Genomic DNA, 14,540 nt, shown 5'->3' with positions numbered 1-14,540 from the left:
GACCCTTTCCGCCCCAAAAACACAAACGGAAAACAAACCCTCATCATCAAAAAATTGCACAAATGGGACTTCAGGCAATTCATAGTCTAAACTGGAAGACTCCATTTGCAAAAGGCCCAAAGGATATATTTTATTATTATTATTTTTAAATCCTTCTGCTAACTTTTTTTTTTTAATTCCTGGTTTACCTCTTTTTTGTTGTTGTTGTTGTTTAGTTTTTTTTTCCTTTTTGGTTACTGAAAGGAAGAAGAAGAAGACAAAACTGTACACAGAGTCCACAAAGAATACAGAAGAAGGAGCCATGCGATGTGATGGTGGTTACTCCATACTCCTTTGGTTTTCTGCCTGGCTCTCCCGCACTTTGATTTTTCTCTCTCTCGTTTTCTCTCTTTCTTTCCTTCCTTCCCTTTTTTATTCATTTTTTATGTTTTTTAAAAAAAGAAAAGAAAACTCACCCCATCCCCACATCTGTTTTTAAGCATTTGAGGGGAAGGTTCCCCCAAATCTTCAGATTTGGTGTAGATCCCACAATTGTGAGACAATATTTTCATCTCTTTCCCCCTTCCTTCCTCTCAATCTCTCTCTCCTTCCCCCTCTTTCTGATACATTATATAGAATAACTGTAGATTCCCATAAGTTTTTAAAGAGAAGTCTGGGTTAAAAAGAATAGCTGCTGCCGTTGATTTTATGGTTTGTTTTGTTTGGTCCAGAGTTAAGTCACGAGTTGGCCGGGGGGGACTCAAGACTTGTGCTGGGCCGAAACCCCTTTCCAGTAGTCTAAGATGTCGTGAAGATCCTCGTCTTTGGCAAACTGGACCTTTTTGCGCAGGGCGTGGCCGGCGGCCATGTACTCCTCCTCGTCTTTGTGCCTCTTGCGGTTCAGTTTAAAGCGCTCCCAGATGCTGTGGGACGGTTTGCAGGTGTACTCGGGGCTGGAGGTGTAGCTCAGGTTGTGGTACTGGGGGGAGAGCTGAGAATAGGCCAGGTCTCTTGGGCGAGGCCGGGTCAAAGGTTCCAAAATGGAGGGCTTGCGCCCGCCCATGCCACTATCGTGTTGCTCTCCCTGATGGGACCCTGGGTAAGAGTGGCGGTGCTCGCTGTACTGCCGGATCTTCTCGGCCTCAGCCCGCAAGATAGCAGCCGCCGGTGTCACAGTGAGGATGGTATCGGTGGTCGGAGACGTCTTCTCGATATATTTGGCTTCTGATTTGTGGGCAGAGCCCTCAGAGCGGAAGGATCTGGGGCTCCGGATGGAACCGCTGGAAGAAGTGCTGGAACGTTTGGGGGGACCTTCCATGCTGTGGTGCCTCTGGAGAGGGTGGTTGTAGCTCTCTTTGTAGACTGGAGCAAGGAAGCTATGTTTGCTGGGGATCTGTTCAGATAAGAGCACCAGCTGGGGTTCAGCAGTAGACACTGCCCCCGATTTTACCCCCTGGAAAGAGGTGGATTCCGACTTCAAGGCATCGATGCAGTTGTTGATGATCTGGTTCACCTTATCCACTTCTTTTGTGATGGTGGAAATCTCCGCCACTGAGCTCTGGCTGTCCGGTGGCATGGGAAGGTCACAGTCCCTCCGTTCAGGCTGCTCACCCGTCCGCACTTCCATGTAGTTGCCCTTGGTAGCCTTGGGGGTCTCGCTGCTGTCAATCAACTTGTACTGCTCAACCTCTCCCACCGAAGGGAGGTAAGGGATGCGTGTCATGGTCTCACCACCCAACATCTGGCCTTGGGACAGCTGAGAGATGCTGGTCGTCTCCATCTCTGGCCCATATTTCAGCTCAATGATGGTCTTCTTCATGTTGATGGCGGCTTGCTTGTGCTTCTCTTCCTGATGGCGCCTCTTCCGGAGGCAGTAATACACCACCCCCAGGACGATCACCATGCCAAACATGCAGCCTAGTATGGTCATGATGTAGTGAGTGGCAGTTGACGGGCTGGGTACCGGCTCTTCCCTGTTCTGCTTGTTGAGGTTGAGGGTGAGGCAAGTGTAGTTGTACCGTCCGATTCGGTTGGAGGATGTCACGCAATAGGTGTAGTCTTCGTTTGGGCCCAGGTCAGTCAATTCGATTTCTTCTTTCTTTTTCAGGAGCTTGGCGAGGATATTGTACCGGCCGTTCTCAAACTGGGCCAGCGTGTACATCTTGCTATAAGGGGCTGGAATCTGGACGCTCAACACAGCTGAGTTGTGAGTCACGTGCTTGACTTTCATGGTTGGATACAAACCTGGGTCGATCACAGGTGTGTGGAGTGAGATCTGTGGCGTGGTGCCATCGCCAGAGAAGCATTCTTCCTCGGGGCATGGGCTCTCAGGAAGAGCTGTGGTCACTGGATTCTTGGGTAAGATTACAAAAGGCGGCATGGTGTAGGGGCCACCGGTGCAAAGAGAGGAGAGCATGCCCAGGGCATTGCGATATCCACTCCGTCCCTGGCCTAAAAGGTAGTAGCCGGAATAGTCCGGCGGAGAGTCACACTGCATGCGGTCATAGGTGCGTGTCATGTTGGTGAAGCCCTCAAGCCACTGAAGGAAGCCCAGGAGCTCACAGGAGCAGTAGAAAGGGTTGCTGTAGAGTTCACAGACCGAGAGCTTGTTCAGGCCCCTGAAGGTGTTGCTATCCAGTCTCTGGATCCTGTTCATGGACAGGTCAATATTCACGATGTTGGGGCACTCTCCAAAGGCATTGGGGGTGACAGTCTCGATCAGGTTGGCCTGGAGGTAGAGGTACTCCAGCTTCCCCAGTCCCCGCAGGATTCCCTCCGTCAGGTTCCTCAAGCGGTTGTAGCCGAGCTGCAGCACCTGCAGGTTGTACTGTCCCGAAAAGGCACCATCCTCGATGTACGAGATCTCGTTCTTGGTCAGGTTGAGGTATGTGAGGTTACTGAAGCGGCTGAGGGAGGAGAACTGCACGCTCTTGATCTTGTTGTCGTTCAGCCGCAAGTCCAAAATGGTGCTGTTGATCTGCTGGGGGATGGACTCGTAAGGAGGTTGGTTCTGGCTACAGATGGCCAGCCATACAAAGCCCTTCTCACCCTCGATCAGCCAGCAGTCGGCCTGCACCTTGCCCACATAGAGGAGAGACATGGCCGCCATGCATGTGCACAGTGCTGATGTCACGGCCCACCGACGGCCTGCCATTTGGAAGGGCCAGGCAGAGATGGGGAGGTCGCCCCGTATCTGCTGGAAGGGGAAGAGGAGGGTGGTTCCTTGGACAGCAGAACCCTGCCTTTGGCTAGTGTTTCGTGGGGAGCTTTACCATCCTCTCCTTTCTCTCCATGGTTTCCAACCATGAAGGGAAGCGTCTGGTGAAGAGGGCAAAGGAAGCTCCTTCCTCAGTTCTGGCCTTTGCCAGGCAGGAAAAGCTTTAGCAAAGGTCCTCCAGGGAGGTTGGTTCTTCCTCCATCGTATCAGGCTGCCTTTAAAGTCACTCCGGAGAAGGTAGGATGGGGAAGAAGACAGTGTCGTAACTCAGGCACAAGCTCTCTTCTCCCTCTTGGCGCTGGCCCATCTTGTTTTCTTTTTGCCACCAGCCCCCATTTTGGTGTGAGGATACTGCTCCGTCATTCTCCTTCTCCAAATCTCTGCCTCTCAGTGCCGTGTGTGCCAGGTTACTTGGTGCTCCTGCTGAAACAAAGGAAGAAAATTGGCATTTAATGGCATTTTGTCATAATAATAATAATAATAATAATAATAATAATAATAATGGAGTATTTGGGAAAGCTGGCTTTTGGACCACAGCTCAGAATGATATAAATGATCTCTCTCCCCTCTCCAATGGTAAGAGATGGCACCAGAAACTCTTCCCAGGATTTGACAGCTGCTGCACACCTGGGAAGTTTTGGGAAGTTTTGGGGCCGAGCACAAGGGGAAGAGTTCTCCTCTTAGCTTGTCCAAAAAGGGACTTAGACACACGTATACTGCACTTAAATGCGCACCAACTGACATGCATCACAGCCTTGGGCACTTTTGATTTCCACTGGACATTTATGAGGGACATTGGGCATTCCTTTTGCACTCCAGCACTTTCTAACTGGTGTCCACACTCCACTGGAAGTGCCTCAATGTACACTAGTGCCCATCTGGGCCATGGCACATGATTCACTCCATTGGCTTCCACTATAGATACCTGTACATTGTAACGTCACAGCAGTCTGTAAGACATTGTCTGTTATTTTTCCCAAGGGGAAAAGGGGGGTCCCATCCGTTCGTCAGAGAACCCATATTTTAACCTAGGAGTGGATATTCTTTGCACTCTGAGTCTAGACAGTAGGGTCTACATTTTCTTTCTACTTGCATCCAACTCCATTTAACTCTGCCCTGCTTCACTTTGTTGTTGTCTCTAAGATTCCCTCTTTCCATCGCCCGGGTCAGTTTATCAATAAATGAGGGAGCTGCCTTTTTGCAAAAAGAGAGCAACAAGAGTGCAGTGGCGATCCATTACAGATGATAAATGTTTAATCATGCAAAGAGATGGGCAAGAGGAGGGGGAATTTTTTTTTTGGCTCGCAGGCACCAAATGTTAAAATGAGCCAAGGCTATTCATTACTTGTAAAATAATCAAAGGAGACATCTCTAAGATGGCATAGCAAACATTTATTAATGATGAAGTCTCCACTAAATGGCTGCAGCGTCCATTTCGGAGATGTCAGGTGCGGAAAGGATGCTCCTAGGCAGGCATCCATTCCCATTCCTTCCCCTGGCCGCTCCTAGCTCACAATATGCATACTTCCAGCCCAGTTTCCATACAGTTGCAAGGCAAAGTCTATAGTTAGAATTGCTGCAGAGCTGACTAATAAAGGGGCCTTGTGTTCTAGACTTGGGTCCCATCTCCAAGATATCACATTATATATATATATGCAAAAATCCAAAACAGTTCTAGTCCCAAGCATTTGGATAAGAGAGACCCAACCTATATGTACATGCTTTTGACCACTTTAGCCTTTTCCTCTGTTTTAATCTGATTGATTTTAATATGTGTTCGTTCTATTTAATTTATTTTTTTTTAACTTGAGAATTGTATGTCACACTGAAATCTCACAACAGAAGGTGGAAATACAAATATTTTAATAGAAAGATACAGGCAGACAGACTGACCAACATGCAGAGGATCAAGTTATAGCTGTCCAGATGTTAAAGACATCTGGCCATAAACCCTGGTCATGCTGTCCAGGATGGATGGGAGTTGGAGCTGGAGCAACCTCCAAAGGACCCCTCCATCCCTGTCCAAAAGCCATGGTTTTTAGCCTTTGGTTCTCCAAATACTTTGGACTTTGATAATGCAGAATCTGCCAGCATAGTCAATGGTATGGAAGTCCAAAACTTGGAGGAACAACAGTTGAGAGCTACTGTTCTCGTGGGCCAAGGAAAATCTGAAGGACTATGTGGTTTTCTCCAAAAGACCTATTGAGACCTCAGATTTCAGAAGATGTGTTGCTTGCCCAAACGTTTACCACGACTCTGACGCCAGGGTTGGAAGACATCTAAGCTTTCTGAAAACAAAGCCATCCCCAAACCAGATTCCTGACACTGAGGCTCTCCGGAGAAATTGAGTTTTATCATTAATAATCTAGCGCTCAAAGGGTAACATCTGTTTTGGACAAACTGTAATGAGATTTAAACCCCAGGTGGAAGGAAGACTCTGCAGTAATAAATGACTTGCTGTACGTCTAAATAGTTTTAATTTTTTTGTTGGCAGAAACAGCTCTTATGCTTGTATTTATTTATTTATTTATAAATTTTTCTTTGGGACCAGTTTGCCAGCGCTTTTGTGTTGTTGTTGTTGTCGCTGCTGTTGTTTAATGATTGCTATTAATTTCCAAGGTGGCAGATGGAAGCAAAGCCTAATCCAGTGGCATTTGCAATGAGAGTTATGGTCTGCAGAAGGCGTGCAAGGTTTTTGGAGTGACATTCACCTTGCAGCTTTGTGTTTTGCCTTTTTAGACTTATCTTTTTGTCCAAGGAGGAATAGTAACAGTGCAATCCCTATGCATGTCTCTTTGGAAGTGAAGTCCCACCAATCTCAATGGGACTTTTTCTCCCCCCATCTTCCTCCCTTTTCTTTTTTTAACCATGGTTCAACAATAGCAATAACATTTACATTTCTATACCGCTTACAAGTGAACTCAGCACTCTCTAAATGGTTTACAATCTGTAAAGCAATTGCTCCCAAGAAGCTTGGTACTCATTTTACCAAGCTACAAAAGGATGCAAGGCTGAGTTAACTTTGGACTCCTGTGGGATCGAAATCACAACCTTGTGGCTGCTGTATCGGCGTTTAACCACTTCGCCACATGGTTTAGTTCCAACATGTGCATTTTCTCATGCAACGTGCCACGGCTTTGGATCTAGGGTGCAAAATACGGTATATACGCATGTATAAGTCTAGAAATTTTAGCCAAAAATTTGACCCAAAAAACCTGGGTCGACTTATCCACGGGTCAATATAAGTACTGTATTTTAACTCTTAATATATGGAGCCATCCCCTTTCTCTGAATAGAGTGGTAAAAGGCAAGCACTTAGTCCATCCTGGGAGCACCAAAAAGAAGAATTGATCCCCACTACTCTCTCATCCATCCAGCCTTTAGGATGAGCACAAACAGTTATGGCTGCCAGAATTTTCTTTGGCATCATTTTCCTTTGCCTCATCCTTTACATGTAGGGTTGCTATGTCCCCCTTTTACCCGGGACTTGCATGGTTTTTGGGCTTAGGGAATGTCCCTGCCCGGTTTTAGAGAGAAGTCCCAGGAGCCGGTCAGCCGGAGCCCCTCTCCGTCCGTCGCTCGCTGGCCAGGCTCCTCTGAAGAAGTTGCAGCAGGGAAGGAGAGGGACAGAGAGAGGGGGGGGGCTCCCTCCCTACGCAGAACGCAGAACGCTTCCCTTTGACTGCTCCGAGTTCTTCTTCATCCCCTTCTTCTTGACGAAGGGAAGGGAAGGGGGACTGAGCAGAGCAGAGGCAGAGCGTGCGTGTTTTATGACTTCGCTGTTGTGTTGTATATACACACACACACACACATGAGCCAGCGAGAGTCCTCAGACTACAATTCCCATCACCTGTCCACCCCCAATTTAGCCGGCTGCTCTTTGGCGATGAAGCCACAGGAGGGCGCCTGAGAGAGAGAGAGAGAGAACGGGAGCCTCGAGGGGAGAAGCTGCCCTTTCTGCTGCCTCCAGAGGGCGCTCCAGAGCAACAGGGAAAGGGGCGGTGCCCTTAGCGAGTGCAGCGACTCAGTTTGGGACTACAATTCCCATCACCCCCAACCAACCCACATGCCCATGGCCCTGGAGGAGGGCTCAAGGATTCTGGGAATTTCCAGAAAGGGGCTTGAGGGGGCCAAGGGTGCAGAGAGGCTGCAGGGAGACCTCCCCCAACCTCTGCATGGTCTGGGGATGATGGGAAGTGTCCTCCAACCCCTCCCCCAACATGCTGTGCCTTGTTAGGATGATGGAAAGTGTCCTCCAAGACCCCCCCATGTCTAGGAATAATGCCAAAATGTCCTCCATTTTGAGCATGCCTAAGAAACATACGTTTATATTAATGCTTTTTTAAATTATTAAATTTGTTTTAGTTGTTTGTGTGTCCTCCATTTAAAAATATGTCCTACATTTGGGGGGTGTAAATTTTGTCCTACATTTGTCCCGGTTTGGAAGTTGACAGTTATGGCAACCCTATTCACATGCCCCTAGGTTTTACCCTCGACTTATCCACTGGTCATATCAAAATCCATAAGTTTGCCCCCAAAACCTACCCTCGACTTATACATGAGGTCGACTTACAGTTATGTATATATGGTAGTTTCGTAGGTGTGGAGAGGGGGAGACAAAAGGAGGCCATTGTTTTCCCAAATCAGAATTCTTCACCACCATCATCACCCTTGATCTTTTCCTTCAGTCTCCCAAATTTCTAGTATTGCAGAGAGGGGGACACTGGAAACCATTGACATGTGATTTCTCTCCCTTGTCTTTCTTGGATCTTTCCAAAATGAATACTGCATCCTACAGAGGTGGGCAGGCAAGCACCTAGCCTTCCCGACACCCAACTCCATTTGCTTTTAATGGAGGGATCTGAGTGGCACATTCTGCCACGGTTGGTGGATTGCATGCTGCCCAGCAGAGTGGCAGAAGCTTCCTCCGTTTGCAAGGGAGGGCATCAGTGCCAGGCCGGAGCTCTGCCAGCTTTTGGGGGGAGGAAGGCCTGCGGGGGAGAGAAAAAGCAACATCTCAGGTGATGCTGATAATCGCTTTTAATCTCCTGCTCAAAATAGCCCAAAGTCAAGTAAAGGAGGGATTAGATGGCCTAAGCCACTGTTGTTGTCAGTGTGTAACAGACTTAGTCTTCCTCCAAATGGGGAGAGGAGGTGAAACATACCCCTCTTCTTATACTATGGGCTCCCTCTTGCTCAGCGCCGTTGCAGCAGGGCAGCTGTTGGGGATTTTGCACCCCAGATCCAAAATCATGGCACATGGTGCAACTAAACCATGGTTTTAAAAAAAGGGAGGAAGACAGGTGGGGGGGGGGAATGGAATGTGGCAACACCAGTTTTTATTTTAGTCAGAGCTTTTGCAGCCTTGCATCTGAAGAAGTGGGCTCATATCCATGAAAGCTCATGCTAAAATGAAAAGCAGTTTTTTCCTCCTCCTTTCCTCCTTTCTTGTGCCACAAGAGACTAACACAGCTACTTCTTTGTACACCAAGGGGAGGCATCCAAGTCTGTTACTATCTTGTATACATTTCAGTATATACATTTGATCCAGCAACAGCCTCGGCTGAGTCTTCACACTTTCCCATCTTTACCACCCATAGTATTTTCAGTAACGCCACTTAGGAGTAAACCTTGCATGAATTTTTCCCAGGCCTTGTAGTTAAACTATGCGGCTCTCAAGCATATTTTGCATTGGCGAGTTTGGGAAATCCTTTCCGGGGCAATTAAAATGAGCCCTGCTCAGCTTTCACAGTGAACTTTGTGCTTTGTGTTGCTGAGCGTCTATGGCTCCTGTCTGCCTCTAGAGGTGCTGCTGGTCCAGAATTCTGCATCTCTTGGGATGAAGGTCCTGGGAACCACAGCTGAGCCCTGCAGATAATGAAGGATCTAGCACTGCATTACAGCTTTTAAACTGGTTTAACAGGCAGACTGCTCCCCAGGGAATTCTGGGAACTGTAATGCTGAGATAAAAGTTAGGTGGAGAAAGGGCAGCACCATCACCAAAAACCATCTCCCTGAATTCCTTGCAGAAAGACTTACACGGTTAGAGCTAAATAAAATATACTTTATGGCGCAGACAGCTTGGAGACTTTTAATATTTTGAAACTTGCAGTCCCAAAAAGGAACTTTTCCAAGCTCCAGGTGTCCATGTGTCAGCATTAGTCAAACCTCAGGACACAGGCTATGTGTGGCTACTGATAAAAGCCAAGAAAGCGACATCTTCAACCACAGAAAATTACATATATGCATGCGTTTGACCGAAGGCATGGTCCAGGCAAACTGGAGTACAGGTATGTTTATAGCTCTTTTATTTGGAAATGCATCTGAGAAAGTAGACTGAAGTCTACAAAAGCTCATGGTGCCAACTTCTTTCTTTCAGTCTCGAAGATGCTGCAAGATCTCTTTACATAGTGATGCTAGATAGTTTGCAACATTTAATGGAAGGATTCTCTCTCTGTCTCTCACACACACACAGTTTCTTGTGCTATACAAGTACCAGCTCAATATTCTGGGTAAACCAGAGAAAGATGTATTTTACAAAAACAAAACCCAGCAACCCATCCCCTGCCGACTAGGAAGTGGAGCGCGAATGTTAACTCGCTGCCCACAGGGCACTGAGTTGCTACCAGCTGGGAACGTTTCTCGGCTCTGCGGGAGGACACTGGTGATTGATGCATCGCCAAAACTCAAATGCCTGTTGCATTGACCTTTCTGTAAGACAAGGCTGAGGCTGTGTCTTTGGGAAACAAAACACTTGTCTCCGCTCCATCCTCTTGTGGCCATGCATCACAGTTTCAATATGTTGAAGGATAGCAAGGGTTTCCCCTCCTCTTTCTCCTTCGTCTCCATCAGTCGGCAACTTTGTGCTACTCTCATCTCCACTGGCTCCTTGGTGTCAACTTTCAAACTAAATGTGTCCTCCTCTGCTTAGGTTTTGGTCTTTATTATTATTATTATTATTAACCTTTATTTATGAAGCGCTGTAAATTTACACAGCGCTGTACATGCAATCTTTTTAGTTAGACGGTTCCCTGCCCTCAGGCTTACAATCTAAAAAAGACATGATACAGAAGGAGAAGGGAGTGGTGACGAGAAAGGGTAAGAGGTCCAGCAGTTCTTCTGCTACTTATTGTCTTCTAATGAGGAATGCCCCAATATATGAGAATGTCTCTTCTGATTCATCTATTGCCTTATACTGGGGCATAACTCATCTCAGTGATAGTAACTAGTTACCAACCATCTCGCTATGTCCTCTCTCTTCTCCTAAAATTAAGCAATGGCAGGGCAGTAACAACAAGGGCCTAAGTCCAAATGAATCGAATGCAATAGACCTATTAAATCAATTGCTGAATGGTGTAGTGGTCTCAGCATCCAACTAGGACCAAAGTTTGAGAAGCCCTGTCCAGGACGAAGGCTCATACATAGGCATGGCTGCCCCATTACTGACCGACGCATCTGGTAGCCAGAGGTCTACTGGTTTTGCACTCCAAGGCTCTTATTTGCAAAGGCAATGCCTAGTTGCTTATGTTCACACATGGATCGAAGCTGTCTATGTGTGTGCTGCAAACTATTAAAAACTGGCCCTTCTGCTCTGTGCAAACCCCCAGCTGGGATCCGTTGGAAGTCCATTTCCAATGAAAGTGCTTTTTTCCCCGGGGGAGAAGGCGGCTGACTCATTGCTTTGGGGGGGAGGACAAGGGCTTTTGTTTTAAGACAGCGTTAACTCATCACCTCCATTTGCCAATTCTCCATCGCCAGCTGGGCTAAGCCCTGCGTGCTCTGCATCAAGTGGAATTTAATTCATCTTTCTGCTCTTCTTCAGCTTCTTGCACATGCTTTAAAAAGAGAGAGCAAGGGTACTCATTACACCCAGCAGCTTCAGGCACCCTCCTTCCTTGCAAGCGCTGCTCCGTGTGGATGTGCAACACTGATAGGTTTTTAATGGAATGCTTCCTGAGGGCGCATGCCAGCCATTTTCTCCTGCCTACAGCAATAATGGATGGCACCAGCACCGGTTGCCTGGCTTCAAGGATTTCTTGGTTCTTTAAAAAATGAATTATTTCCCCCTAACGGGATGGTCTTTCCATAAGGCTCCTTAATTTTTCTTGAAGGTGAACGTGGTCATTTTTCCAGGATCACTGAAAACCCGACGCTTCCATTCCCAGGCAATGCATGGATGTGGCAACTACAATTTTAACACGATTAATTGGTAAGGTTAATAACGGCCGGGGTTCTGCATCAGACAGACACTGCGCTGTAGTAGTTTAAGGGTTGGGAGACCAGGGTTCGAATCCCTACTCAGCCATGGAAATGCACTGGGTAGCCTTGGGCAAGTCACACTTTCTCAGCTCAAGAGGAAGGCAATAGCAAACCCTTGGAAAGAAATACTGCTAAGAAAGCCCCGCTTTAAAGTGCCACCATGACTCACTGATTTGAGTGTTGGACTAGGACTCTGGTTCGAATCACCGCTTGGCCGTGGAAATCCGTTGGGTGGCTTTGGGCAAGTCACACTCTCTCAACCTAAGAGAACAACAATAGCAAACCTCCTTGGTAAAAATATTGCTAAGAAAACCTCGTTTTAAAGATCCACCTTGGACTCTGATTTGAGTGTTGGACTAGGACTCTGGAAGACCAGGGTTCGAATCACCACTCGGCCAGGGAAACCCAGTAGGTGACCCAGACATCTAGATAAGGTCAAAATATTCTCATGGACTAATAAGGAATGAAAACAACCAGATAAGACATTAGTCCCTCTCCATCCTCTGGAACTGTCCCCCTAAACAGGAGGAGAAAGCAGAATTTAATTAACAGTTAAGTCTGGCACCATGGATGCTGCTCACCGAATCCTTTTAACTTGGCTTGATTTTTTATCCGCCCTTTTCCTCTTCTCTTGCCGAATTTGAATCTGGTTGGCCCTGACAGCTCATCCATCTTGTGAACTTGGGAAATAACAGTGCTTTAATGGCTGGAAGCTAAAGTTAGATACGTTCTGCCTTGAAATCCAGAGCCACCAGGTAGCAGCGGAGGTGATTAAAACGTTCCCATTCTTTGCAGCTGAGGATCTGCGGACGGTTCACACCTCCCAAATCGAGATCAATTATTGTTTGAGTTGATTTGCTTCAAGGGCAAACAATCTAGTGATCTCTATGTCCAAGGGAGCTGCTCAGGTAATCCCTTAAACATTTAGCCAAGCAAAAGACCACTTGTGAAGCCAGTTGGATTGGGACTGGAGAGAGGTTTGAGAATAATAGCCATGGAAATTACATAAATGGACTCGTTTTTGCAGGTCTTAGAATTGGAAAGAGGCACAACGTCTGTTATGTAACTTTGTAAGAGAGCTGGCAAAGGGATCGATGTGCAAGGGGAACGACGCATAATGAAACCAAGGCATATCGCGTCGGTCTCAATGGTCCTACATGGGCCACTCTTGTGATATCTTGTTATACATTTTTGCAATTCATTAGCAGAGTTTTTTATTGCCTCTGCTGAAAAGTTAAAGGGTACAAAAGAAATTATGCTGAATATGTTTTCTTCAGAGAAGGTTTGTCACGGTCCTTCTGTGAGGCTGAGATTGTGTGACTTGCCCAAGGTCCCAGGACCAAGCAGGGATTCGAACCTTAGTCTCTCAAAGCCCCAGCCCAATACTCACAACCCTATAATCCAACACTTAGACAACGGTGCCACCTTGACATCGTGTGAGTCCTCCCCTATCTGGCAAAGCGTCTGCATCCCTAATACAGCCATTCGGGGCCCTTGTTAGAGGAAAATCGCAAATCTTGTTAAGAACTGTTTGGATAAGCACCGGAACTGAGTTCATTTTGTCACATTAACTCTCCCGCTTTGCGCCGATGTTAACGAAATAAAGAAATATGGTGGTTCCAGCCTTTTAAACTTCTCTGCCTGTTGGATTTGAATAATGGGCCCGGCAGCCAAGAGAAAGAACAGATCTGTCTGAAAATATAGTCCGGCTCCTCAATCATCCAGTTTCAGCTGCTGGTTGGGAGGGTCTCTTTCTTTCTTTCTTTCTTTCTTTCTTTCTTTCTTTCTTTCTTTCTTCTTTTGCCAGTGCTATTTTGCCAAATACGGAATACTTTAAGGAAGGAGTGGGGTGGGGGACATAAAGTTCAATAATAAGCGCCTGTCCAATTTTGTGGGTTCGGGGGAAGAACATTGTGGGAAAGTTATTGATCAGTCGTAGTTACTGGGATTTGACCAAGGGTTCGCCTTGGCCGCCACTGTTGAAAACATTAACATTAACCAACATTAACATCATCCCCTTCTACCAAGAAACCAAAATGAGGTACTTTTGATGCAGACCAGCTCATCAGTTCCACAGTCAAAGACTTCTTTACCATCAAATAGTTAATCTAAACCTAGAGTCCTGCAATATATATATATATATGACCTATGGCTTTGCCCTCTTCCTGCCTCCTTTGCCTCGGTCTTCTCTCCTGCAGGTGCAACGTACCCATTTTCTCACCCTTTTCTTGGTAGGCATTGCTCTCTCTATCCCTCCTTGTCTTTATTGGCAAGCAGTTTCATCTCCCAATTTATGCAAGATGGAATTTATGCAGAGAAAAGACAGCAGCTAGCATATTTTTAAAAAACGTACAGTATTGGCATTCAGAAAAGGAAGGGGAAAAAAACCTGGAGGGGAGGAATCAATCTCCTGACAACAATGTGCCTATTAATTTTGACTGGGGGAGTGAGTTGTGGGGGGAGATGTGGAATCTCACTTTTATAAAAGGAAAGGATTAATCAAATAATGGACGCCATGCGCTGGGAGGGTGATTCATGCGCTTAAGTGTTTTGCTGAATCGGGGCCAATAGGCGACCGGCCCGGACTACTGTGCTCCAAAGGCAAGGAGTAGGAAGCCCACACAATATTAGGAACAATAAGAACCATATTGCAGCACAGCTGATAAAGAGAAACCTCTAAACTTGCACTGACTCCCAGCCTCTGGTCCTCTGGGTGTTTTGGACTTCAGCTCCCAGCATCCCTGACTATTGGCTAAGTCGGCTGTGGTTTGCTACAATTTGCATGGCTTTATTGATTTGTCATTGCAACTTGCAAAGACTCTCAGGGAAGGGATTGTCTGTGTGTTTAGTTCCTCCTTTCCTCATAATCGCTGAAGTACCAGGGCTCACTTTCTGCTCTGCTCTGCATCCACCTTTTGGCTTGAAGCAAGTAAGCTAGATAAAGTCCCATCTCCCAAATAGGGAAGAATCCCATCATTTCACCTTAATCTGGGGCCAGCCCCTTTAGACTTTTATTTTAATTTCCAAACAGGAAAGTGTGTGTGTGTGTGTGTGTGTGTGTGTGCATTTGACAACCTGTGAGCTT

The 14,540-nt window shown here is 46.6% G+C and overlaps 1 protein-coding gene across 6 annotated transcripts in view; it reads right to left on the bottom strand.

Moving 5' to 3' along the window:
• Positions 1–559: 559 nt before the first annotated feature.
• The window catches only part of ELFN1 (extracellular leucine rich repeat and fibronectin type III domain containing 1), a 194,798-nt gene continuing 180,817 nt past the window's right edge, over positions 560–14,540 (bottom strand). For all 6 annotated transcript variants that reach the window (XM_042437434.1, XM_042437435.1, XM_042437436.1 and 3 more), the window contains one exon: positions 560–3,619. In XM_042437434.1, the coding sequence (XP_042293368.1) occupies positions 740–3,133 (2,394 nt within the window). In that variant the 5' untranslated portion in view covers positions 3,134–3,619 and the 3' untranslated portion in view covers positions 560–739. The remainder of the gene's footprint in view (positions 3,620–14,540) is intronic.

This window comes from Sceloporus undulatus, chromosome 8 (genome assembly GCF_019175285.1).
Source record: "Sceloporus undulatus isolate JIND9_A2432 ecotype Alabama chromosome 8, SceUnd_v1.1, whole genome shotgun sequence".
Taxonomy (NCBI): Eukaryota; Metazoa; Chordata; class Lepidosauria; order Squamata; family Phrynosomatidae; genus Sceloporus; species Sceloporus undulatus.
This window is presented reverse-complemented; position numbering and strand designations above follow the sequence as displayed.